This window comes from Rattus norvegicus, chromosome 9 (assembly GCF_021556685.1).
Source record: "Rattus norvegicus strain SHRSP/BbbUtx chromosome 9, alternate assembly SHRSP_T2T, whole genome shotgun sequence".
Lineage (NCBI taxonomy): Eukaryota > Metazoa > Chordata > Mammalia > Rodentia > Muridae > Rattus > Rattus norvegicus.
The window spans coordinates 122,840,707-122,868,031 of record NC_141542.1 but is presented as its reverse complement, the minus strand read 5'-3'; the positions used below and the strand labels follow the sequence as shown (position 1 = coordinate 122,868,031).

At 46.0% G+C, this 27,325-nt stretch overlaps 1 protein-coding gene across 1 annotated transcript in view; it reads right to left on the bottom strand.

Annotated features, from left to right (window-relative positions):
* Lama1 (laminin subunit alpha 1) overlaps positions 1 to 27,325 on the bottom strand; it is a 124,069-nt gene that overhangs the window by 27,694 nt on the left and 69,050 nt on the right. Inside the window, exons 22-41 of the mRNA NM_001108237.3 lie at positions 27,184 to 27,320; positions 25,803 to 26,039; positions 24,338 to 24,481; positions 23,260 to 23,439; positions 22,262 to 22,447; positions 21,658 to 21,785; positions 20,414 to 20,534; positions 19,099 to 19,236; positions 17,342 to 17,463; positions 15,814 to 15,900; positions 15,366 to 15,559; positions 14,878 to 15,020; positions 12,613 to 12,702; positions 11,590 to 11,701; positions 10,675 to 10,837; positions 5,640 to 5,847; positions 5,358 to 5,474; positions 5,076 to 5,239; positions 2,379 to 2,514; positions 1,298 to 1,391 (exon numbers count right to left, since the gene is read on the bottom strand). Of these exons, the coding sequence (NP_001101707.2) occupies positions 1,298 to 1,391; positions 2,379 to 2,514; positions 5,076 to 5,239; positions 5,358 to 5,474; positions 5,640 to 5,847; positions 10,675 to 10,837; positions 11,590 to 11,701; positions 12,613 to 12,702; positions 14,878 to 15,020; positions 15,366 to 15,559; positions 15,814 to 15,900; positions 17,342 to 17,463; positions 19,099 to 19,236; positions 20,414 to 20,534; positions 21,658 to 21,785; positions 22,262 to 22,447; positions 23,260 to 23,439; positions 24,338 to 24,481; positions 25,803 to 26,039; positions 27,184 to 27,320 (2,901 nt within the window). The remainder of the gene's footprint in view (positions 1 to 1,297; positions 1,392 to 2,378; positions 2,515 to 5,075; positions 5,240 to 5,357; positions 5,475 to 5,639; positions 5,848 to 10,674; positions 10,838 to 11,589; positions 11,702 to 12,612; positions 12,703 to 14,877; positions 15,021 to 15,365; positions 15,560 to 15,813; positions 15,901 to 17,341; positions 17,464 to 19,098; positions 19,237 to 20,413; positions 20,535 to 21,657; positions 21,786 to 22,261; positions 22,448 to 23,259; positions 23,440 to 24,337; positions 24,482 to 25,802; positions 26,040 to 27,183; positions 27,321 to 27,325) is intronic.

Here is a 27,325-nt window from a genome sequence, read left to right as displayed (position 1 = left end):
ACCGCCTAGACACAGCTTTATCATTTGTCAGCCATCCACAGGACATAAAGCTTTGTGAAGACACCTCAACACTCAGAGTTTTCCTAGTGATTCTTAGCACAATTCATCACAGACATGTGGGGTGGGGTGGGGTAGGGGCATGGGTTTTGGAGTTTTTTATTTGATCATTTTATCTATTTTGCTATTGTCTTTATCACTATTACTTGTTCTTGAATTCCATGCCTAAATTTACAAAAGCACAGAGATGAAGAAATGTTTAAAGCGTCTTCTGCCCTGACAGGAATTCTTCTCATGCTGGAACTTGCCACCTCAAAGCTCTCAAATCCTGATGGTGGTCTGGCTTGTCAAGACCTCTGACCTGTCACTCTGGCCAATCAGTTCTTCTCTGTTCCCTCCACTGAATCTGGACTCATCCCGGCTTCCTCTAATTTACATGGTCGGACCAAAGCTTTTACAGTTTCTGTTCATAGCATGATGCCACGTTTAGCATCATTCTGAGGATATGATTAGAACACGGAACTTTAACTGGCAAGAAGGTCACAGCGTAATGACCTAGAAGGACCTTTACCTGTGCAAACTCAAGCCAATACCCGCCAGCACTTGTGAGGTAGTAAGAATTGGGAAGATCTAACACTTAGAGGACAGGGGAGGTTCTAAACTGTCTCACTCACAAGAGAAACCTACAAACAAAAACAACACCCTGGCCCAATGCTTGGTTTGGACAGCTTCGGTAAAGTCCAGCTCTTGGTTCATAGAGCTAGGAGAGGGTCCCCTGCCACCCTCACGAACTGTCTGCATTAATGTGAGAAGCATTTTATACATTAAGAAAATTCCACGCCTGCCTATTTTCTCTTATAGAACACATTCTCACCATTTTATGTTACACTTATTAAATAGCTCTTACAGTCCCAGACAAATGCTTGTTGAAACTCTTGAACGGTATAGGTGGTTATGTAAAAGGACTTGTCATTTATGATGTAATCCAGTGACATTTTGACAAGAGCCTATCATCGTTTCCAGATGAAAAAAATGCAAAGATGCCATCAGATATAACTATTTCACCAAGAAATTGGGAAGTTTGAGAGGAAAAAAGAGGATCCCTTGTCATCAGAGGTGACTCCAAACACCCCAGGAAGAATGGTAGTAATGTCAAGAGCAGCGTGCACATTTGTGTAAGCGGTACCTCCACCACAAGATTTGCTCACTTGAGATGAAATCACAGCGTTAAGGAGAGAGACACAGGAAGCTCCATATTGCTCTGAGGGAGTTTTCCCCTCACATCCTGACACAAACTGACCTTGCTGCTTCTTCCTGGTACTGACGCTTTCTTTTACAAATCTGGAAGAACGCTGAAGGACTGCTTTCCCCCGAGGAGCCAGGGATTCTGAGATCTGAAAAACAGAACAGTCCAGGCATAGGAACCTCCCAGAGAGAGCAGCCCCATTAGAAGAGCATCAACCGAGCTCCAAGTAAAGAAAGCCGACCTCAGAGCTGGAGGCAAAGGCCACTGTCTGAGAAGAGGAACACAGAGACATTTTTAAGGACATAAAGAGGGGAATCAGCTATTACACAGCTGTGAGTAAAAGATGCCAAGTACTTATTGGGACAGCATCGCCGTCTTTATCACAGGCAACTGAGATGTCCCCTTGTTTTTAATAGTAGTCGTTAATCTTCACAAAGAAGCAAAAAATGACCAAAAACATAGCATGGGGTGGTGCAGTCATTTCTAACTACCCACAAGTCTGGGTCAGGAGCTCACTCGAGTGCAAGTGAGGAATTCAAGGCCATGTTGTGCACCACAGTGAGACCCATACTCTCAAAATTATTTAAGAACCAACGGGCATATGATATGTTCAAACAAACGAAACCAACCAACCAATCAACCAAACAAATCACAAATGGATTTCACCAGGAAAGGACGTGGAGAAAACATATATTTGAGCCGCTGAGTATATGCTCAAAAACCTTCTAGAGCAGTGGCCCTCAACCTTCCTACTGCCGCAACCATTTGATACATACATGTTGGGAAGACCCCAACCATAAAATTATTTTCATTGCTACTTCACAACTGCAATTTTGCTGCTATTAATAAATGATAATGTAGGGTTGGGGATTTAGCTCAGTGGTAGAGCGCTTGCCTAGCAAGTGCAAGGCCCTGGGTTCGGTCCCCAGCTCCGGAAAAAAAAACAAAACAAAACATTAATAAATGATAATATAAGTCTCTGTGGTGTTTTGTTTTTGTCTTTGTTTTTAATGGTTTTGGGTGAAAGAGTCATTTGAACCTTGGGGTTTGCTCAAACAGGTTAAGAATTGTGTTCCAGAACCTTGTATGGCGTGCAGAAAAGGGAGACGCACAGTGAAGGCCAGATGTTTCTCACCAAGCTTGTCTTATTCGCCGTCTTGTGAGCATCTGCAGCCAGACTCTCTGCTTCCTCCGTCAGTGTTTGGATGTTGGTGTGGACATGCACTGCGCTGGTGGCGTTCAAAGACACGTTTCTAACATTTTCAAGGTCTCTATGGAATCAACATTATTTCAAGATGTAATTTAAAAAATATTAGTGGACATGCTCATATCATAGTAGATGCCTACTAACCCTGAAAGCCTTTCAGTTTCTTTCTCCTTAGAAAAGAAGGCAAGACTAGCAAGCTGTGGCTTCCCCTCTATACAGAGAAGTTATTTCTGGGAAGCTGCCTGTCAGGGCAACACTCAGAAAGGCTTTTAATTAACACTGAGACCCACGATGGCCATTTCCTATAGAGAGCCATGCCATCAATCCCCACTGCCTGTCTTCTGCTCTCTTGATCCATGTTTAAGTTCCCAGTTGGTGTTGGGGTACCCCTGAATGTGTACTGGCTGTAATCTTCCCAGTAACCCACTTGTTAATTTCCAAAAGGCTTTCTGACCACATACAGGGGTGCTAGGATGGTCCCTAAAGGCCATACCCCAATTTGGTGAGATCCACCTGCAGGAGAATCAGAAAATATTTCAGTTGAGCTTCATTCTAGCTAGCAGGCACATAGTTTATGAGTTTGCCATCCGGCAGGGGTGAGATTTCACTAGCCCTATAAGGATGATGAACCGTGACCGTTGACACGTCTTTGCCTGCTGAGAGATCATTTTCCCTCTGACTTTACTGAACTGGTCAATTCCCGCGCCAGACACCAGCAATCATTGTCTGTCGCCATCTGGGAAACCCAATAGTTTATCAATTAGAAATAACACTATTTAATGTTGACTGTCATGTTCAAATTGCTTGCACTACTCTTATACTAAATGATAAAGATTTTAGTCTAGCTGTGGATAGAGCCCGCATATCCTCTCTTTTAGGAATGAGAGGAGGGGATACAGAGGAGCCCAGACTCCACCTCCACTTTCTGTTACTGGTTGCCATGGTACTCACAGCCATTCATTCCAGTACCTACCTTCCTTGATAGTCTGCCGAGTTAATTTTTTAATCCCTTTGGTTGGATAACCTAATCATTCATGACACTTTCTCAGTGAGGAGAAGTCTCCTATTTTCAAATGTTCCTACCATGCTTGGACCTTTTGCATCCATCCTTTAAAACAAAGTTTAAAGAAACAAATCCACCAGCTAATTAACACCCCAAGATGAGCTAGGCCTGCTAGCCTAGACTTGGAGGCTGAACAAAGAGGATCACAAATTCAGAGCTAGCCTGGGCTACACAGTGAGTTTGAGGCCAGCCTAAGCAGTTTAATGAGACTTCGTCTCAAGATAAAAAGTGAGAAGAGGACTGTGGATATAGCTCAATGTTAGAGTGATGGCCTGATGTGCTTTCAGTCCTTGGTTGGTAACACACACACACACACACACACACACACACACACACACACACACATTCATACATACACATGCACATATAAACACACACACATGTACATACACATACAAACACAGGCACACACAGAGGCACATATACGTACACACATGCACACAGAGGCACACACATGTGCACACCCATGCACACACTCATACACACATGCACATATACATATACATACACACACATGCACATACATACACAGAGGCACACATGGAGGCACACATACATACACACATATGCACACATATGCACATGCACATATATATATAAATATATACACATATGCATGCACACACTTGCACATATACATACATACACATTCACACATATACACATACATGTATATACACAGAGGCACATATACATACACGCATGCATACACACATGCACACAGAGGCACACACATGCGCGCACACACAAATACACACATTCACAGACACACACACATGCACAGACACACATACACACACCAGCAGGCAACAATGATTGGACATAATATCTTTTAGCACTGGCAAACAGACTTCTAGAGGCAGAGTGTGGGCAGCCACATCCTCCATTTGAACCATGGACTTCAAGATCTGTAGAGAACACAGCATCCTTGGACAGCTCATGTGCAAAGCATTCAATTGCCATAGGTGTGAACAAGCTTTGGTGGCCTGGTGTGGTAGCATAGTATTCTGTTTGCATGTTCCCATCATGCATGCGTGCCTATGGTAAAGAAAGTTGGCAGAAACAAAGCCACACCAGTGAATATGAATCTCATTTTTACATGACAGAATAAAGGTCCACGGGGGAGAAGGCTCAGTCAGCAAAAATCATGCTTTGAAGCGTGAGTATCTTACTTCTATTCCTCAGAATCTGTGTGGGGAAAAAAAAAGTCAAGCATGGTGGCTTGTCACCCAGTGCTGTGATAGGGTGACTAACCAGCTAGCCTAGCCTACATGATGAGTTCCTAGTCAACAAGAGACTGTTTTAAAATAGGTGCACCTCACCTGAGGAACCTGAGGAGCAATATCCAAGGTTGTCCTATGGCTTTTACATGCATATTCACTTAAGTACTCATGCATCTACACATACGTGTGCACTCGGGCACAGGCACACAGGAGTGTGCATGCATGAGTGTGCACGAAAACCCAGCATAAGAGTGATTCAACACTAACCAAACTGGCCATGCTCTCCCTTATCAAGGGTCAGCAAGCGCTTCCTGGATTATGAGAACTGTGCGGTCTTACCTGTCCAATGCTTCTGCCGCACTCTGCAGCTCAGAGGCGTGCTGCTCCGCCCTGTGGACAAGGTCTCGGGCTCTTCGTTTGGACATCTGCATGACGAGGTCATCTACGTGGCTCCTGATTTTACTGGCCCACAATAGGAGTTCGTCTCGGTGATGCTCCAGCTGCTGCATGGAGAAATAAAAATGGACACCTATGTACACTTAGCTACTGGTGTGCCTGTCCCCATAGCTGAGGTGTGCGGCTGCTCTGGAAACCTCAATGGCTGTCCAAATTGTAACTTACTGTTAGGGTGTCTTGGGCAGCAGCTGCATGAGTCCTGGCAGCATCTACCCATTCTCTTCCTTGGGCAATGAGCTTTGAGGTCAGATTTTGTTCCTCTTGAACATGCAGCTTTTTCTCCTGCATCAAAAGTCACCCATTGAGGATATATCACAAAAGAAAGTCAGTGCCCGATTTGGCACCAAATGCACCTGCTGAAGCCAGTAACCGGGCTCACTTTGTCAGAAACTAAAGTTGGTGCTAGCTACAAACAGGCCCATGGAGTGAGGAGACACTGAGACTCACCCTGAAGTCTTTCAGGTTGGCCTTGACAAGGAGCAGCAGGAGGCTGCTTTCCTGGGTCTTGCTCCCAGCTTCTCTGAGGAGCTCCTCTGCAGCCTGCAGGTCAGCGATGTGGTTTGAGAGGAGGCTGCTGGCCTCCTTCAATGCCTTCAACTTTTCCTGAGGCTTCTGAAACCTTTTCTGAATCCGTGACAATAAATCTTTGGCGGCCCTGATGAATAGAGATGGTTCACATAGAACGTCAAAAACAACATCTTGAGATACTAATGTGGGATTTTTACACATTCAGTTTCTTTTTGGAATATAAATGACCTATGACGACTCACTTTTTATTTTTGAGGCAGGTCTAGGCTCACAGAGAAAAATCTCCTGCCTCAGAGTCCTTTGTTGTTAGGATAATGAATGTGAATCACAATGTTTAGCATGCATCCTGACTGCTTAAGACCAGAGGCAGTTCTTCTTCTGGTGTGCATGTGTGCATGTGTGTGCGTTTGTGTGTGTGTGTGTGTGTGTGTGTGTGTGTGTGTGTGCGCGTACGCGCGTGTGTGCAATGAGGGAAGGAACGAATGGATGACATACCAAACATGTGGTGCTGAGGACAGCCTTAGGTGCTAATCCCTACTTCGTAACCTTGTTAGAGACTGGTTCTTTCTGTTGTCCATACACCAGACAAGCTGGCCTGCAAGTTTCCAGGAATTCTCCAGCTTCTACTTCCCATCTCGCCCTAAGAGCACTGAGACCACAGACCCATGCTAATATGCCTGGCTTGTTCTTGGGAAATCAAACATAGGTCTTCAAGCTTGCGCGCCATGCTGCATAATGTTATGTCTTCCTGGCACCGGCTAGAGCCCTCTGAGAGGACAGAGTCTCAGCTGAGAAAATGCCCCCGTAAGATCTTGCTGTATGCAAGCCTGTAAGGCATTGCTTGATTGGTGGTTGATAAGGGAGGGCTCAGCCCTGGGCCAGTGGTCTTGGGTTCTTTAAGAAAGCAGGCTGAGCAATACACAGGGAGTAAGCTAGTAGTAAGCAGCACCCCTCCATGGCCGTCTCCAGGTTCCTGCCCTGTTGGAGTCCCTCCAGTGATGAACAGTGATGAGGAAGCTAAGTGAGTGAAATAAACCCTCTCCTCCCCCAGTTGCTTTTAATCATGGCGTTTCATCTCAGCAATGGTAACTAGGACCCACAGTAAGCATTTTACCCAGGAAGCCATCACCCCAGCCCTTGCCTGGGACAGCAATGGCTACAGCCGCATTGACTGTTTCCTAGGTTAGCAGGCTGTCTGGATTCACAAACTTCTCCTCACACTTTAGTTGTGAAATTAAAATAAGCCACCTCAGTGAAGATGGACCTGGAAGAACGGTGACTATGTTTTGTGTTAACCATGGCAACTGCACCCGGGCAAGAAACTGAATGAACAGGGAAACTTATTTATAGGGTGGAAAAAGTCTTTTGAGGCAGAGTAAATAGTTTTTACAAAAACTTTGAAGTCCAAATTGCTTAAAAGATACAATTGGCCCTATTAATAAACACAAGGTTTATTAATCGTCTTTTCTTATTATTCATTCATTGTTTTTGAGATAGGATCTTAATGTGTTGTCCTGGCTGGCCTGGAACTCACTTTGTAGACCAGGCTAGCCTCAAACTCAGAGATCCATTTGTCTAGCCTCAACCCCATCTGTCTCTGCCTCCCTGGTGCTGAAATTAAAAGCACATAGTACCGTCTATGTAGATTTTCTTCTATTCCTTCCTGAACGTTATCAGTGGCCTCAAACTGATCAAAATGAACTGGATCAGTGACACCATACTCAGCTTCTCGGGAAGCCATGTAGAATAGCGGTTTCCCATAGATTGCTGTTCTTTGTAATCCCATGAAATCATTAGGCAGATTCCATAGGAACAGCATGCTCAGGTCTGCCCCTCGGGCCACCCACTCCCTGGAAACTCTCCACGAACATCAGTGTACTGAAGCGGAAAGACTTGTAAAGAACTGGTCCCTTCGGTACATGCTGCCTCTCCTACACTCATCTCAGAACGTTTCCGTACTGAAGCTATCTTTTAACATCTGTGGGGACACCAGCAGGGAAAGGGGTTCATTCAGCTGCCAGGAATCATCTACAGTGTGTACAGACAAGGTCACGTGGCAAGCTGGCTTCAGAGAGGCCAGTGGGCAACATTGTAAGTGTCACCACACTTCTCCAACTGATAAGACAGTGGCCCCGCTGTGCAAGCCAGGAGATTTAGGACAAGCTCCTGGATTCCCACCAGGAGTCTGGCATTCAGGTGAGTGAGCGCTGTGGATGACCAGCCCCAAGTAAAACCTTGGATGCTGAATTTCTAGTGACTTTCCCAGGCAGAAATACTACCACCACTGCACGCTCCCTGCTGGGAAACACGAGCTAGCGAACCTCCCATGCATTCCTTCCCATCCATTCTTCAGACCCCTCCCTATCTCATTTCTCATCCCATACATCCTAAAAGAAGCCTGGCCCTAAACTCAATTACACGTAGAGGCCTGGGAGTTGCACTGAGCTGAAAGTGACAGTGGCCTGACATAGCAAGCAAATGACTGGTATAGGTGTCAAAACTCAGGCACCAACCGTGGATTTTACAATAATTATAATCTGTAATGTGATGATAAGTAATCCTAAATAATGACACTGGGAGAGAGGTTATCTGTGGAGGCTAGAAAGGTCATTATTTAAAATAAGAGTCCCCCTTTATCACAGCTTCAGTTATAGATAGAAGAAAGAAATGTAGATTGTGACTTACTGCTCTATTCTAAGCAGAAGGAGAGCTGCAGTAATACAGCAGGCTGCCCCCAGGGGACCCAGCCAATGGGGCAGTCAGGGGACAGGCTGGGCTAAGGGGGTGGTTCTGCTTTCCCTGCCTTAAGTCAAATGTGTGCCTTACTTCAAATGTGTACTCAAACATGAACTTTTCCTGCGTGGTCTAGGAGTTCTGGTCAGCACAAAGACTCTACTGTTCCCTGGGTGTCACCAACTCCTGGCACCATGTTAGATTGAGCACCTGGGGCTCGATCCTTTCTGTTGGGTGAACAAAGGGAGAAAGGTGGCATCCTGCAGGATGACTGAATCTCTAGGACTACCAGCCTGGGAATCCGCATCTTTAATAAGTTCCTTCCCAGGCACAGATTCTGTGCTGCGTGGGGAAGCAGCAAAGGCAAAGGCAACATTCTCCCTGCACAGATGGGCATGCTGGGTCCTTGTTAATTCCTAACACCCAGTTCAGTTTTCCCAGGGCCTCCCCAGGCCCACTGAACCAAGTAACTAGACCAGGAGACCTTGTTCCAAACCCCTATCTAACCACGAGCCATTCCCTTTAAGTTCTAGTTACTCAAAGCCATGGGTAAAAGAAAAAAAATGTGCTCAAGAACAAAGGGAGGGGTATGACTCTGAGGTGCGTGTTGCAGGAAAAGCATATAGTGCTTTGTTTTAGCATGCTTGTGGAATTAATCTGAAAGTGAGCATGAGACATCCCCAAAGAACAGATGTCTATGTGCAGGTGAGGGCAGGCACAAGAAAAGGCAAGGCCTGTGATTGGGCAGTGAAAAAGAAAGGCAGGCTGAGAATTTTCGAAACAGGACAGAGAGTAGGGAGAGGGGAGAAGGAAGGAAGATGGAGGAAGGGAAAGAGGACCCAGATCCGTGTGGCTTTAAATAGCCACAGGTGGCTATGAATATCTATAAGGGATGGGTGATTACAGGACAATTTGTCAGCTCTTATCAATATCAGTTGGCTCCGAATCTATCGTGTGGACATTTGGTGGGGTGAGAATTTACTGACATAAATCTGATTGATAAATTACAAGAGTTTTGATTTTTCTGTGTTACTGGAAGTTGCGACTATAACCGCAGGGGGCAGATGGCTGGGAATGTGGGCAGAGTCCAAAGCAAGAGAGGCACTCAGGAGATAGGCAGTCTCTGCATGGGGTAGCCATGGAGGCAAGGAGCCCACTGGGGCCAGAGAGTAGCCAGCCCTAGCATCGTGCATCTTTTTTTTTATTATTATTTAATGCAACACAGATGATTTGATTAAATGATCCAGTTCCTACTGTCTCCTCTGGTAAGATAATACCCTGAAATACAGCAACAGGGACACAATCTGTTTGTAGGAACACAGACTGAAGTCCCGGCTTTCAGGAGGTTGAGGTGGGAAAATTCTAAGGTTTAGGCCAGCAGTGATACACAATGAGACCCTGTCTCAAAGGAGAAGGGAAAAGGAGAAAGAAGGATATTGAGAAGAAGGAGGGGAGGAGAAGAAAATGGAGGAGGGGAGGGAGAAGGAAGGAAGAAGCAGTAGGAAGGGGAGGAGGGATAGGAGGAAGAGGAAGAAACCGTGCACTATAAATATTTAATATTAAAGCGCATAGCAATATGGAAAAATGAGAAAAACAGCTTGCCTGAGACATGGATCACAGGCAAGTTCACAGTAACAAAATTTACAAACGCTTCGAATGTTACCAGGAAGAGCAGAGCTTTAGTGAGACTTGGGTAAGCAATTAAAACACTCCCGAGCCTGCCTGACAGAAAGACGATGTTGGCCAATAACTGTATGAGAGAAAAGCTAAGTAAGAAAGGGCCAGGAAGGAAGTCAAAAGCTCCCTAGTCCGTGTACAACCATTCTCCAGGGTCATGCATGAGGGTTTATGACGGCTTGTATGACCAATTCAGTGACTGTGACAGTGCCCGTCTGTCCCAGAGCCTATGGTCTGGTTTTATTCCCTTTTAACAGATTACCTAGTAATTGATCTACAGTAGCAGTTCACCGGGCTCCTTAGTTTGTGGTAGGGAAAATTAATCTAAAGTCAAGACAGCAAGGGGCCCATTGCACAGGACCAGAATGGATTGTACTGATTTCACTTTTCTACATTTGGAGGGGTACTAACCCCTCCTTTCCCGGGCAGTGGCCCTTCTCTAGAAATATTAATTCTCAGACATCACTTTCAACACCATTTTCCCTCCCTAGCATTCAGATGCCTAGTTCTCACTGATGGTGTTTGGATAACGCTCGGGACTTACTTGAGCTCAAGGGTGGCATTCTGCCGCATCTCTGTGAAATTCCTTTTCTTTATAAGTGCCAGCAAAGACGAAATGTTCTGGTGCAGGCTCTGAAGGGCAGAAACGGGCGGCTGGAAATCTTCACCTGTGGTCTGATTCAATGTTGCCACCTTCTCCGTGATTTCTACAGAGAAGATTCATTAGGGAGTAAGTCTCTTCTAGGTAGAAAGCCGTGAATGGAAGTGTGTAGAATGTTCTTTGGTGAGGACAACACTGAACATCTAGGCTGGGTTAGACCTCTAAGCACCCTGTGCACCCGAGTGCTCTCTGAAATCACTTCCACACTCAGAAACCCACGAGGGCTGGCTCTGTGTTCACTACCATGTTGCCCAGTGCCTGGGCAGACACTGACTTTGCAACAGTATCTTCTAGATAACTAAGCAGTGTCTACCTGACACCACTCTTTCACTGAGCAATTCTTGTTCTGACCCTTCTCTTACTCATTCCCTTTAAATATCATCGGTACCATGTTCTGTGCCTTCTAAGCCTCCCATCACAGTTCTGAATGATTAGCACAGATAGTTTCTAATAGTCAAGAAACCAACAACAGCGTGTTAAATGGGACTGTGGAGTGGCAGAGGTACTCTGAAAGGGTGGTTGGTTGGCACCAAACAGAAGCCCCAATCCTGTCAGCTTTCTTATGCGTAAGTTGCATGGATGGTGTGGCAGGGCCGGAGATGTAGACCCAAGAGTCAGGCATAATAATATAGAATATAAAACGGGAAACACTGTGAGAGCCTGTGACCTGGATATTTCCATGGGATGTTCCAGTCCCTTAGCCCTAGGAAGCCCAGTCCCACACTGTTCGCATACATCACATGGTGACCGTGACTCTTACTGTCTGTAAGTCCCCAGTGGAGGGTCTGCCCACACTACCTTTGATGTTTCTGTGAAGCTGCTCGAGGAACGTGGCCAGGGCCTGACTCCTATTGGAGGTTCTTTCCATTGCTGTGTTCACCTGCTGATGGCTTCTCAACACTCTGGCGAGCTGAGCAGACAGAAAGGACTCGGATGAGTTACCTGAGTACCATTCACGTTTCTGAACCCTAGCGGTTGCCTCTTTTAAGCAACAAACTAAAATGGTATGCTATCACAAACCAAGGCTAATACTTCTGGGCTCCAATTTGACTAGGTGGGTATTAGACTCACTTTAGACACATTCAGCGTGGGGAAAAGATGGTTTGTTTTTACAAACTGTCTAAATGACTGGCAGGGCAGGATGTGTCCTGTGTTCATACTGCAGTGTGGTTCTCAACCTCCCTGATGCTACGACCCTTTAAAATACATTTTCTCATGTTGGGGTGATGCCTCAGGCATAAAGTTCCTTTAGTCGCTACTTCCTAACTGTGATCTTGCTGCTCTTACAAACTGTAATGAAGAGATCTGTGCTTTCTGATGGTCTTAGGTGACCCCCGTGAAAGGGTAGTTGGACCCCCTAAATGGGGTCATTCGCATTAGCATCTGATTATAGACTGTCCCGTGTCATTGAATGACAAGACAAATGCTCCTTAGGAGATACACGGCCTGCTTTGCCTGGGAAGACGAATGAAGCGGGCTGGTATTCAGCAAAGGGATGGAGCTCCTCACAAACTCCATGATAGACTAGATTTAGGAAAAGGAGTCTAGCTCAGCTTCCACAAAGCACCGCTCAGGTTAGGAAAAGGCAAGTGCAAAGCAGACCACCCTGTTTTTCCTCAGCATGCGTGGCGACAGTGACCAATCAGGAGCCTTTGCCCACCACAGCCCAGGAGCTCATGGGGTTAGAACTGCCTGACAGTATGACAGGTGTCCGGTGTCCATCTCATCAGAACCTTGTGAACCTGCCAGGTAGGACCCAGGAGCTCCCAGGGGCTGTGCTGGCAGGCTGCCATGAGCCGGACCTTTTTGTAGAGAACGTACCTCCTTTTGCAGATTTTCTGTCTGTTCTTCGATACCTCCAAGCTGGATTTCTGCCTGCACCTTCTTGGCGTTTTCCTCTAGCAAATACCCCTAGGAAAAACAAAAGATGGACATTACATTGCTTAAAGCGATTATACTGCTTACTGTTTCACATTTAAAGTGTCCCATTCTTAAGAGAGTCATGGGCTAATTGCTTTTCAGTACACACAAAGACATCCTAATTGCTTTTAACAGTTACTTAAAAGAAAGGGGCTCCTGTTCAGTCACCATTAACCTTCAATTACAGCAATGTCCCTCCATGCTGCCCCCTTTGGAGACATTCCCACAGGGACATAAATTCAAGCTCTGGTCTCTTGAGCAAAATCTTAGATAGGTGGCATTTGTAGAACAATTGTGGCTTCATTTGACTATCAAAGTTATAAAATATTAATGATAATTGTCAAAACATAAAAGAGTGCTTACTAGGCTAAAATTAAAATGTATCCAATAAGGAGAAGCCTTTACAATGGTTTATAATTAAGTGCTTAATCCATTCCAACATTCTAATCTCCTTTCACAATGCTATAGCGTGGTTACATTGCTAATTAGGAAGGGTGTGGGTACGTTGCCCAATTTCACTGCTGGTAAAAATCAGAACCAATTCTGTTCACATTCCCGCCCTCCAAAGAGTGTTGAATGTGAGCTTAAAGCATTGTAAGGGGATGAATGGGTAGATAACATCAAGACAAACCAGTCAAGCTTAGTTAAAATCTGAACCAACTATTTAGTAGCTTGATAAATTCAAAACACAATTATATCCTTGTGACCTAACTGGCAGAACACATCACTTATTGATTGGCTGTATGTTGCTTGGACTAGGAATTGAAATATCTCTTCCTTCCTGCCTTTTGTGGAATTTTCTAAACGAATGTAGACTCTCCATCCTTCAGAAGCACATTTTGATATGTAACAAAAAGTAATATAATATTTCCTAGAGCTTATCAGCTCCTCCCAGACCCATGTGTGAGTGAGAGTTTGTGAGTGGGAGGGAAGTGTTGTGTGTGATTGTATGCAAGCATGTGTGAGTATGTGTGAGCACATGTAAGTTTGCGTGAGTGTATGAGTGTGTGTGCATGTGTGCACGTGTGAGTGTGTGAATGCATGCAGGAGTGAGTGCACATGTGTGAGTGTGTGTCTGAGTTACATGTGTGCGTGTGAGTGCGTGAATGCCTGTACAAATGTGTATGTGAATGTGTGAGCGCACGTGAGTGCGTATGGGAGCGTGTGTGAGTGTGTATCTGAGGGCAGGTGTGAATGTGAGTGTGTGAGTGCCTGTGTAAGTGTGTGTGAATGTGTGAGTGCATGTGTGTGTATGTGAGTGTGTGGGAGTGTGTATCTGAGAGTATGTGTGCATATGAGTGTGTGAGTGCCTGTATAAATGTGAGTGTATATCTGAGTGCGTGTGTACATGTGAATGTGTGAGTGCTGTCTAAGGGTGTGTGTGGATGTGTGAGTGCATATGTGAGTGTGTATAGGAATATGTGAGTGAGTGTATGTATGATGTATGTATGAGTGTATGTGTGCATGTGAGTGTGTGCGTGTGTGTGTGTGTGCGCGCGCGTGTGAACACACACTAAGGGGAAGGCTTCAGTCTATAAACTATCACTTAGTAATGGCCATCCCTCTTACTGCATGACACAGTGAATAGATTATTTTAAATTACAGTGTGGAGATAAAAGTATAATTTAGCAATGTTTCCAATTAGAAGTAGCATTCCAGAGGAGGGCTCTATCTGAGTCAATTTCTTAACTTTCCTGACTTTTTTGACCAGATCTCTTGATAAAATATAAACCAAGGATCGACCCTTGGAGATTTTAGTAGTCAGCCGAGGAGGAAGACTATTTTCTGTGTCCTGGAACTCTAATTAAAATTAACAACATGTAACATAATAAAGTGGCTCATCTTTGGCATAAACCAACACCAAAGAAAATATGGTCCAGGGTGATTTCTAGGATTTATACTTGAGATAGCTTCTTCAAATACCCAGGGGCCTGGCAAGGGCTCAGGGGTGAGGGGTGCTGCCTAATTCCAGAAGGTAGAACAAAATCCGTGCGTAGAATGCCCAAGGAAGTTTGTGAGAAGCAGCTCCCAGAGACTCCAGTGAGGTGTGGATGAGGTCACTGCCACTGGTGTCATGGGGGACTGAAAGGTTGGGGTGACGACGCCCCCACTCCTCCCTTAGTGACAGATGTTCCTATCTACCATCTCCATACCCCTGGCACCAACCTGGAAATATTTAGTTGTATTTTCCAGATTTTCCAGAGTTCCGTACGGAGCAAGGGAAACACCCGCGAGGTTCAAAGACAGGACAGCATCACCAATAGAATCCAGGTCGTTCAGCAAAGCACCCACACATTCATCATCACAAGCTTGAAGAGAACAAGGGGAGAAAACAACATTTGGGTGCAATGCACACCTGTAATCGCAGTCAGTACTTGGGAAACTGAGGCAGAACTGTGATGTTCGAAGCTGGCCTGGGCTATATTCTAAAAAGCCTACCACAATCAAAGGTGTCTTGGCTGATCTACACACAACTTAAGGTTCCATTCAGCAGGTTTAATGGCAACATGCATTCAGGAAATGCAGTAAAATATAAAGTATATAGTGAGTGAGCTTTGTGGGATCCCACTGACTCCGTGGGTACTGTAGCCAGGTCCCAGTCCCTCGTTAGTGAGGGAAACCCAACTTTAGGCACACACAGGAGAATCACCTACACACACAGTGGCTCTCCATCAGGATGTGTCTCGGCAGGCATTCCTCACAGTGGAGTCCCGTAGCTCCTGGCTTGCAGACACACTGCCCCGATGCACGGTCACAGTCACTGTGGACAGAGCCTTGGGGGTTGCAGTCACACTTCTGGCAGCTGCCACCCGCTGCTCGAGGGTTGCCGTGATAGCCCGCAGAGCACCTATAGGAAAGAGGACAGTAGGCACAGGACAGAGACGTCTGTACCAACCAGCCACACATGCCAGCTCTGCCTTGGGCCAATCACCCATTTTTGTGAAAGGGAATTCAGAGCACACACTTTAGAAAATCTTGCTATGGGTTTCCCTAATCTGTACAAACACATGAGTTTGTAGTGAGTCCCAGGACTGCTACCGTATGCAATAAAAAAGAATGGGTGTTCCCTATCTGCCTCCTTGTGACAGGCCAGCATCATACCTTTCGCAGTACTGTCCCTCATAGCCGGGGAGACAGGCATCACACCAGAAACCACTGTCACCTTCCAAGACACAAGTGGGGCTGAAACTGAAAGAAATGTTTTGTTTTATTTTGTTTTGTTTTCACAACGTTTCAGTTATTGGCTTCAAGTCTTTCTTAAATGTTTATTCGTCCTCACTGTTTGAAACGGCGAGCGATTATATCTCGTGACTAGATGAGTGAGGGCTTAAGTCTATAGAACAAAAGGAACCCGTGGGCAATATTAAGGACACAAATCTCTTGTCCCCTGTGTTTGAAGAGGCACTTGCTGCAAGGTGGCATCAGGTGAGTGCCACGTATATCAGTCTTGTGCCATGTATATCAGTCTTGTGGACTGTAGCTAGCTACCCAAGAAAGCTTTCCTAATCATCAGGGGTCTTATCCTGGGAAGAGTCACTGTATTTATTACTAATGACGGAATTGATAAAGCGTGGAAAACGGGAAGACCAAATGTCACTGGTTATTACAGTTCCACAGGCTATGGCCACGAGCCGAGGACCAGCCACAGAGAAGCTGAGTTCTGGTGGAACACAGGAATGAGTGGCTGGCAGCCATTCACAGACCAGCAGAAGTAACCTGATATGGCTACTTGGCTGGTTCTTTTTGAACAACACTCTTTGCTTTCAAAGGATAAACTGCTCTGCGCCCCCTGGAGGCGGGAGTGGGTAACTGCAAACCACTGAAACCACCCAAACCTAGCAGGAAACCAGGGTTGGTTCCTTGCCCGGGAGTAAGCAGGATGCCCACAGCCTGCACTACCTCTAAAATCTCTCTCCTTTAGGTAATGAGGCTTTAAGGAAACACAGGCACATAAGAAGTAAACCAAGCCATCAGGATCCTTTCAAAGTTGCTAGCTCTCCTGCCCCATGGATCACCACTAAGGGTTTGGGGGATGATTAACCTTTCTTGATGGAAGAAACAAAGCCATTATCCAAGCTGTGTGGAAATATGTAAAGCAGAAGGTGAAATGGTCATGTGTGCACTTCCCTGGGTGCACATAGCCACTGTCCACATGTGTGGAATACTTGTTCAGACATTATTTTTCTTTCAGAATGGTGCCACATTGCTTATTCAATAGCATAGGCGGTGCCATGGCCCTCCAAATGAGTGACTGGCTGACAGAGTTTCTTTTCTTAGGGCCTGCGTGTTTTATCCTAGGCCTATGTATACCCAGCCTTATTCCCCTGCATCGAAAAGGAACTGGACACACAGCAGAACACACAGCTGAGAACTAAAGTTTGCCTTGAAAAAAAAAAATCCCACAGGGCCTCTCCTTTAAAACTTGGTTGTATTCTAACACTCCGCACCAACACGGTGCTTTCCTTTTGTAGATGTCCTATTTAAACACCCCTGAGAACTCAGGCTCACCCTTAACATGTGCTTATCTCCCCTCAGGGACAACGTTAATAGAGGAGAGCACTGGAAAGTGAGGCCAGGAATGGAAGCAGCCCCCATACAGAATGGAGCTGCTGCCCCAGCACAGGTTTACCTGAAAGGAGGGTGATGAGGACAGGTGCATGGGGTACAGTCTCCAGGCAACCCAATCACTTTTCCATAGTAGCCAGCAGTGCACAGCTCGCAGTGGTCGCCGGCTGTGTGGTCCCTGCAGTTCTGAAGTTCCGCATTTCAAAGGAGGGACAAAGGAAAAAAATGGAAACTGTTGGATATGAACATCACCAGGTGAGGACTCTATAACCAACCGTGCTTCCTATCGGCGAGATGCTCTCTAATTCTTAGGGAAGGTGGGACGTTTTTCCTTCATATTTCCTAGGGCTCTGGAACCTTTTCCAGATCTGTGACCTTTACTCGGCATAAGACTATATCAAGTAATACAGGATAGAAACTGCTAATACGTCCTACAGAAGGTGAACAGGTCTAGCACCCCAAAATAGTCACAACTCAGGTCCTCAAAATACGATCTAAAGTACATAGAGACCCAACCGTGGGTCCACTTGCCCGTTAGGGCTGGATGTGGTTTAAGCGAGGAGCGCCCTGGACATTCCGGTGCTTGGTCTCCAGTTGGCGATGCTGTGTGAGGAGAACTGAGAGAATGTGGAACCTTGTAGTAGGAAGCAAGACCCTGCGGTGGCCTTGGAGAGTTTAAGGCCTCACCCCATTTCCAATCCCCTCTGGGCTTCCTGTGTATGGGTGACCTGTGGTCTCTGGGCTGCCAGGACTGACTCCTGCCCTGGAAGGAAACTCAAAATAAACTCTCCCTTTTGTTACCTCACAGTAACAGAAAAGTAACTAATTCAGGGTTCAGTAGTCACACAAAGGCAGGCAGCTGCAGTGGTTAAAGAAAATGAGCAGGTAACTTAGGAAGCAACCCGCGGAGGGAGGACCCTCATGGCAAACTCTCTTAACAACTAAATAAACATGAGTTAAAATATGTCATTAGTTGAGCCAGAGAACGTACTACAAAGAAAAAAAAAGAGTACATAGATGTATGTTTAAGCTCAAAGTGCAAGCAATCTTCATCACCAATTCTATTTAAAATCTGCACTGTTCCGTCCCTCCCTGTTTGCTCTGCCCCTGTGCACACAGCCCTGTCTGGTGCAGCTGAAGGGGGAGGCGCAGAGCCGGGAGTTCCTGAGCAGTGGTCACCCTTGCTTTGCCTTTTCCCCTTGACAGCAAGAAATGACAGAGCAAGAAATATTTCAAAATACGTCTACAGACTCTTCAACTAGAAAACACTTGAACATTTTTGTTTTAAAATTTCATTCCTGTTTCAACTGATAAAAGTAGGTTTTGTTAGGATCCTCTTGGCCTCTTAAATGGGTCTCCCTGCAGAGGGGGTATCTGGGATCCCTTAAAAAATAAATTGCAATAAACATTGCATTACGCAGACAAGGACCAAGTACTAGAAGACGAGATAGGACAGAAACAGCTCTAGGTGTTCTCCAGGGAATGTCAAGTACAGCACGAAGCAACTCCCCCAACAGACAGTGGCTTCTAGCCTCCTGGTGGTTGTCATTCCAGAGAATGAGTCACCCCAGAGAGTGGCAGAGAGACAAGGATGTACTACTGAGGACTGGAGTTGAGGGGGCATCAGTTGCTGAGGGAGACTGAGGGACAACACGGGCCAGTTTCCCAGTGATGTGAGGAGGTTCCCATGCCTTCTAGGTAGAGATGACCCCAAGGTCCTCCTGGAGGTCCCTGGAGGGCCTTCTCTGTCCCTAGCCTTCTCCTATTAAGTCACACTGATAAGGTGCTAACTTGGATCAGTTCCCACCCAAGCAAACATACCAGACACTTTCCAGTTTCGGGGTCACAGACATCACTGTGGTTGTTGCAGTTGCAGGGCACGCAGGGAGCCAACAGAGGGCGGGGTCCCCTACCACTGCTTTCTGGGAGCTTCCCTCTGTGGTACCCAGGAGCACAGTCCTAAAGGGAAGAAAAAGAACAAGGAAGTGGACCCTGGTTAAAATCTTGGCACAGGGTGAAAATTCTCCTCCAGTGAAGACAGAAGACTAGCAGCACATGACAAGTGCCATGGCACGATTGGGAAGAATGGCCAATCACATTCATGCCAGGAGCTGACCGTGCTGGCCCATACCCACAATCACACCTGTGGGGAAACTGAGGCAGACGGACTCCTGTGAGTTTCAGTCCAGCCTAGGCTACAGAGTGAGTTTCAAGTAAGCCAAGGCTGCAGAGTGAAAACAAACAAATAAACAAAAAACTGTCTCAAACACTACCACCAACAAAAGCAAAAGTCCAGACTCTGCACAAAAGCCAGAGTAACAGAGCAGAACAAGAGTCCGGCCTGGAAAGTAGTGGAGTGTTTGTGTGCCCCTGGCACAGAGGAAAGAGTGTGCAGGCTTCTCCAGAATTGAAAGTGATCTTAGCCAAGACTACTAGTCTACCTCTGGTAGGCTCGGAAGAATGGCGCAAAGGAACTGGAAGAGACATTCATGTTCCCTTCCTCACAGCAGCATCCACAGAAGCAAGTCAAGGCCTCACAGAAAGATAATGAATGTGTCCAAAAGATGGGATATCGTTCAGCCCCCAAAAGAAAAAGTCTAGCATGTGTTAAACACGGAAGAAGCCCGAAGGCATGTGCTAAGTAGAGCGGGCAGCCACAAAAGCAGAAATACTGCAGGATTCCACTTGGATGGGGAACTAGGATTAGTCAGAGTCCCAAGGAACAGAAAGCAGGTGGAGGGCCAGAGTTAGAGGTTGCTGGTTCAGTGTGGTAAGAGAAAGAAATATTCTAAAGAATAACTGTGTCTCCAGAACTGTAAGTACATTTGACCCTGCAGACTCCTACATTCAAAAGTTGGCGGAGTCAATAAAACTGAATTTAAGGGGTTGGGGATTTGGCTCAGTGGCAGAGCGCTTGCCTAGGAAGCGCAAGGCCCTGGGTTCGGTCCCCAGCTCCGAAAAAAAGAACCAAAAAAAAAAAAACTGAATTTAAACAAAATAACATTTTAAATTCAAAAGCGACATTGTAGACACTCGTGTTCTGTCCCCCCCCCCCCCCATGCAGGATTGCCGTAAATGGCCATATTCCAGCTTTCAGTTAGGACACAGATGTGAATTGAAGGTGACACCTCCCTACCTGACAGGAGTGTCCAGCGGTGCCAGGAGGACAGACACAGAGCTCCAACTGCAGTGCCACCTTGCCCTCAGGGGCCGGCTCAACAGCCTTCCTGCCAACCTCCATGGAGATGTTGGCAATTCTGAGGCAGCATTGTGAAGAGAGGCAGGAGAAGAAGCATTAACAATGTGACAAACTTCTGGAAACATTGTGTATTTACATCTCGTCTTGAGCCCCAGACCTATCCCAGTGGAGTAGTTCCGACTACAATTGCACAGCAGGTCAGCCTACAGGAGAATAGGTCCAAGTCTAAACGCCTTTCAAGACCCCGCCAGGACTGCTCTGCCCAGCACCAAATATATTCCCTCAAATGATAGCCCACTGGTACCAGGGGAAGTAGCACTGTGGTTAGACTGGTCCAAAAAGACAGCCTAGCTGTCAGGGGTCTAAGTAATCTTTAAGATGTTGGATTTCTGGTAAGCCCCATTACCATGGCAGACAGGCGAATAGTCTTAATCTCTAATCCATAATTATAGTGTGATAGTCCTGATGGAATACCCCATAAAGCTACTACCATGCTCATAGCATGGTCCCCATCTGAGGGCGTGCTCTCGAGAGGACATTCTGCCCCACCCCCATCCAGGCTCACTTGCTCCTACTGAGGTAAGCAGCTTGTAGATGATGATGCCAGCTGAGCAAACCTCCTCATCTGGGACCCTCCTGAGGTGAGGATGAGAAATATCCCCACACAGGCTAGCGTATTTCCTGAGGGTGGCACTGTGGGAGAGTGTAGAGCCTTAAGAAGTATGGGTATGACCTTGCTAGAGGGAACATATTACTGGGGGTGGGCTTTGAGGGGTGACAGCCTCACCCCACTTCTAGTTCACTTGGCATTCGGTTAAGCTTTCTGCCCTGACTGCCTGCTTCCATGACTCCCTGCCATTATCTAGCCCCATGGAACCGTAAGCCAAAATAAACCTTTCCTTCTCTAATGCACTTTGTGTCAGAGTGTTTATCACAGCAACAGAAGAGCATCTACCATAGAACCCAAATGAACCTTTTCTCCTTTTAGTATGTTTCCTCTCGGGCATTTTATCATAGCAACAAAACACTGACTAACAAGCCATCAATACTGAACAAGGTTTAGATAAGGGTCAGATCTATTATCTATTAATAAAGATGTAGGTCATTGGAATGAGGGGACAAATTTTCCACTTCTGCCTCAAATAATGGAAACACTCAAAGTTCCAGAAGCTTCCAAGTACCTGCTTTGCTGCAGTCCTTGGCCGTATGATGCTTTGATGAGGATATACTCAATATTGCTGAGAACAGACATAAAATCGGAGTGTGTGACATGTTTCTCAGACACAGAGTTAAAATATTTCCAAAACTCCTGTGGGTGAGAAATGAGACCAATTAAACTCAGAGAACACAGCTCTTTCAGAGACAGCTTCAAACATTAGTCCTGCTCTGGGTAGGTTAACGGACTGACAAAGATGGGCTGTAACCTAACAGGCAGGTGACCCACACAAGGGAAGATACATTCTGGTCAGGGTGGGGAAGAAAGATGTATGGGTTCTTTGTGAGACTAGAAACAGTATACATTGTTAAAGCCTGGAGTTGCTTCTGGAATTTTCCATTTAATATGTCTGGACTTCAGTTGACTCGGACATCCAACACAGTGGAAATCAAAGCTGGAGATAAGCAATAACCACTGTGGTTTGGCTTTCATGAAGCCATGAGTCACTCTTAGAGCTCTCTGTAAGCCTACTGGAGGTTGTCTCCCTGGGGCTCCTGGCTCTGGGCTTTTTACCCTGATAACAAAGTTCACATCCCTATGGCACATACAACGGTGCAACCATACATCACCTCTTTCATCCCCACTTCATAGTCCTGTCTCACTCCGTTCTCTGGTGCTGGGGCATCCATATAAATGATGTGCTTCCTGGTCCGACCTCCTTTGATGAGGACTTGAGGCTCATAATTGGATGTACCGGTGCCGAGGGTGGAGTAGAAAGCCACGGTATACTGCAGTTTCCCACCATAGGCCAAGAGCTAACAAACGACAAGCTCACATTATTCCTCTGGTACAGCCTTGGTTTAAGGACGTTTCATGGAACGCTTGTCATTACAAGAAAGGCATTACACGTTACAATGTATCTATCCAACTGCAAGTATGTGGTCTGGAATTGCCTAATGCTGCTTATTAACGGTCTGTGAGATACAATGAAGCTAGGCTAGTGATTCCACCAAATGCAGCCTGAGATGAAACAAACCAGTGAGGCAAGGATTCTAACTTCAGGCTCTTTGAATTAAAATCATCTGTATCTTTAGGACCACTGGGGTGGATTTTTAAAATTTAAAGTTCACAGTGAGCCCACATGGTAGTGCAGATCAGTTCTCCTAGCACCCAGGACACTGAGGATTAGAAATCTGCAGCTAGCCTGGACTAACACACTGAACCTTATCTCAGGAAACAAAACCAGAATAACATAAAAGATCAGAGTGAACTCATGTTCTCTTAGGCAAGGTGCCACACTGAAAGCCTTTGATCACTTCCAGAGGAGGTGGCTCGCCAACCGACCGCTGCTTTCTACACAGGGGCTCCCAGGTCAGATCTAGCACTGCTACAAGCAACTACACTACGGACTTATTGAATTATTGCTTTAGAAAAAAGAAAACAATAATACAAATGAATGAAATTGTAAGAGCTTTAAAAATTAAAGCATTTGAAAACCCAAGCCTCTGTGGGGATTTTTATAAGGACAGAACGTCTCCACCTTCACTTAGAAGAGTGACTGGATATCGGAAAAGGACTCTGATTTTCTCTTTGGGAAAGGGAGGGAACTCAGCTGGCGTGTGCTCACCTGATCTCCCTGGAACTGCTTCGGTAGCCGCCAGTAAAATGGCTCTGCATAGATGTGCTGGCGGACAGCCTCTGCATCCAGCAAGGTGTCCGGAGGCTGGAAATGCACCCCTTCAGTTGTGCCCTTGAGGTTGCTCTGTGAAACCACATGCAGGATGGGCTGATCGGAGGCTAGGGTTATCTAGGGATAAGGAGAAAGATGTGCTTCACATTAGGAGTTAAGTACCCATAACTCAGTGGGTAACAGCACTTGCTGTGTAAATGTGAAGACCCATGATGTAATCCCCAACACTCTCGTAGAACACCAGGTGTGGCTGCATGCCGATCTATAACCCCAGAGCTATGAGGTTACAGAGACAGGGGTAGCTGTGGCTTAGGGGCTGCTAACCTCCGCCAAGTTCAAGGAAAGACCCAGGTTCCAGGGGATATAGTGGAGAGTAACAAAGTAGGACTACTCAACAGCCTCCGTCGGCTGCTGCTCACCTGTACCACACTACACACAACACACACACACCCACAAATAGTAACAAAGTAGGAATACTCAACATCCTCCTTTGGCTCCTGCTCACCTGTACCCCACTACACACAACACACACACACACCGCCCCCCCACAAATACCACAAAACATAGACACACACACACACACACACACACACACACACACACACACACAACTCAGATTTGATCTGCAGATCCCCCAGTGGTCGCCAGATGATGAGCTTCATTTTAACGATAGAAAAGAAAGACCTTTCATCTGGATTGCAGGCCTGGATCAGGATGAACAGAGGCACTATGACTGATTAAGTTCAAGCTATTGCTACCCTGGAGCACCAATGACAGGAAGTACACCTTGAAGATGCCATAGTTATTTCTTCTTTCTGAGAAAAGGCTTCAATAGACCAGCTGAAGGTGGGCATAGACAGTCTTTATCTCTGTTTATATCACTCCATCCCAGAAGTGGTCAGAAGACTCTGACTCGGATAGCAAGGAAATCACCATCCTAGAATTTCTGATGTTTTTGTTCTCTCCCAATGCCCACTTGACTCCCAAACCCTTTCATTGTCTGTATGTGACTTACAGGAGCCCGCACATAACCCTCCAACTCCGAGCAGAGCTGTGATAGACCAAAGCAGAAACAGGGGCTGCAGCCTAGGGGGTTGTCAGCTCGCAAGGCAAAGGTGCCAGCTCGGCATTTATCGCACTGGGGTCCCAGGACATTCTCCTAAAGGTGAAAAGACAATAAGTTAATGCCTGAAGAAGAAGAGAAGTGACCTCATGTCCACACAGAGACAAAGTAATACCATGCATTGCTAAACTCAGTCTCTGGTGGCCACACCTCTCTCACTGAACTCGGATGCTCAGAACTCCCGAGTTATGACTGAGGATCAAAACTGTGATGGAAGAGACTGCAAATACATATTCGCTAATGTGAATATTCACGGTCTCTAGGTGATGCTGAGGGCCTCCAGACAAAACCCCAGGCTAAGTGAAGGCCAGCCGGGTCCTTGACATTCTGTCTGACTGTTGCCAGGAGACATGGTAAGACACTTACAAAATAAACCTCCCTGGATCTCTCCTTCTTTCATCACCTCTAGCCCTACACCAACACCCCAGTTTCAGGCTGCCACTTCCTCCTTCTGGCAGAGATGACTAGAGTGAGTGGAGTGGCGGTGACCTGAGAACAAAGCATGCTGGGAAAACCAGCGGACACATGTGCAAGTCAAAGTGACGGTAAACTCTTACCTGTGGGAAAACATCGTACATAGTCTCCTTTACTTTAGCAAGCACATGTAACAGTCACCAGTCAGAGAGAACACAGCTATAAAAGCCCCAGATCTTCCCCTAAGCCTTACTAGCTACTTTGCTTCTTCAGGAATGAATGGCTACTCAGTGCATGGGTGCATGCTGGGGAATCATTGTCTTCAGAGAACTTCAGTCACCAGACACAACCTTGTAAGTGGTACAATTCTGTTCTAAGACTCTCCCACCATGTCAGGAGAGAACACTGTGACTTGTCACAATAATTTTAAACCCATTTTTCCTTTCTTGGCCCCAGCTTTCCAAATCTCAACTCCAAGACTAATTATTTTTTATTAAAGGCCTAGGCTATAAGCTTGGGCTCATTCCCCAATGAGCTCTTAACTTATTTAACTAGTTTAAACTAGTCTATGTCTATCATTTGAGTGTTTAACCTCTCCTTCCATCCCGGCCTGCTTCTTCCTTCTCATCTCCTCAGTGTCCCCCTCAGCATCTCTCTGAGTTTCTCTATCTGCTGGTTTACGTGCACATCCTCAGCCTGTCTCCCCGAGTCTCTCTCCCATCTCATCTTTTATCTCTCACTGTTCCCCAGAATTCTCTTTCTTCCTGCCAGTGTCCAACCTCCTATTTCCTGTCCCAGATCATTGGCCATCAGCCTTTTGACTGACAGATGATAAAGTGTTTGAAACCATACTTTTAATCATTAGTCTATGTAAGTAGTCAGAAGCCCCCAGGGTGGAAAGGAGAACAGGGGAAGGAAACTGAGGCCTGAGGGCCCACAATACCTTGCAGGAGCAGGTGCCGCTGTCCTCTGTGCAGCTGCAGAGACCCTGTTCCAGGTCACAGGTGTCAGCCAGTGTCCCTCTCAGGTCACAGTCACAGGGAACACAGTCAGGAAAACTCCTGTAGCCCAAGGAACACTGATGGCAGCTCTGCCCGCCAAACCCTTCTTTGCAGGAACATTGGCCAGAGAGAACATCACACTGGGGACTTGTGGAGCCCACCACACTACAATTGCAAGCCTGGGGTGAAGGTGAGGGTGGGGTGGAGGAGGGAGGGGAAAGGGGAGGGGAAGAGGGAGAGAGAGGGAGAGGGAGAGAGAAGAATTAATCAAAGGACAGAACTTAAATGTCCTCAGAAAGTACAGAAACTCAGACACCAGAAAAACACCGTCTAGGACCATAATGTAGATGAATTGACCTTGTGCTGTTCCTAAGTGGAGCTTTTCTGCCAGGAACCATGGGACAAGGCCTACATGGCAGGGCCTGTGTGTACATTAGTGACCCAGAGACACTGCATCGAAACTCTGAACTAGAATTAAATCTAATGGTGCGATCAACTCAGCAAAAGTATTTTAGAAGTCATGGTCCCACTACTCTAAAACCCAACTCTACCTGATTCTAAGCAATTATTTACACATCAATTGAGCTCTCTGATTCAACCTAATTCTCTCATGAAACTACTGACAACTCCACCGGAAAGTATATACTGGACTAACATATAAAATATAGACTAGATGGAAGCATATTTAAAGGTCAATATCTATAAATCTATATCTATGTAATATATATCTATATAGTTATATAGATATATAGATGTATATTTCTTCCTATCAATTTCACAGCTAAGTTCTTGCAGAAAACCCAAAATCAGGAATTTGAAAGATGCTAATGGGGCTGGAGAGATGGCTCAGAGGTTAAGAGCACTGACTGCTCTTCCAGAGGTCTTGAGTTCAATTCCCAGCGACCACATGGTGGTTCACAGCCATCTGTAATGGGGCTGATGCCCTCTTCTGGTGTGTCTGAAGATAGCTACAGTGTACACATATCATAAAATAATAAATCTTTTTTTTAAAAAAAAAAAGAAAGATGCTAACCCTCCTGCATTGTTCCCAGACCATAAGGTACCCCGTTATTTACATATTTATGTATTTAAAGGTGGGGTCTCCATAGTCTAGCTCCCCAAACTATCCTATAATTAAACCCAACAATCCCCTTCACTCAGCCTCCAAAGTAGCCAGGATTCCAGGTGCATGACCAGTGCTCCAAATTGTACAAATTTTAACTATGACCCATGGCAATATAACTGCTTAAAGCCAGGTGACTGGATGAAAGGAAGTTTGCAGCGGGGAAGGAATACTCATTCCGGCATGGTGGCAACACCCACCTGGCACCCCTGCTCCGGGTCCAGCCCCCAGAATGCCTCTTCACATTGCTCGCACTTCAGACCGTGAGTGTGAGGTGGGCAGAGACACTCTCCAGAATCGGGGTCACAGTTATTCTGAGTATGAGCACAGTCACAGGCTGAA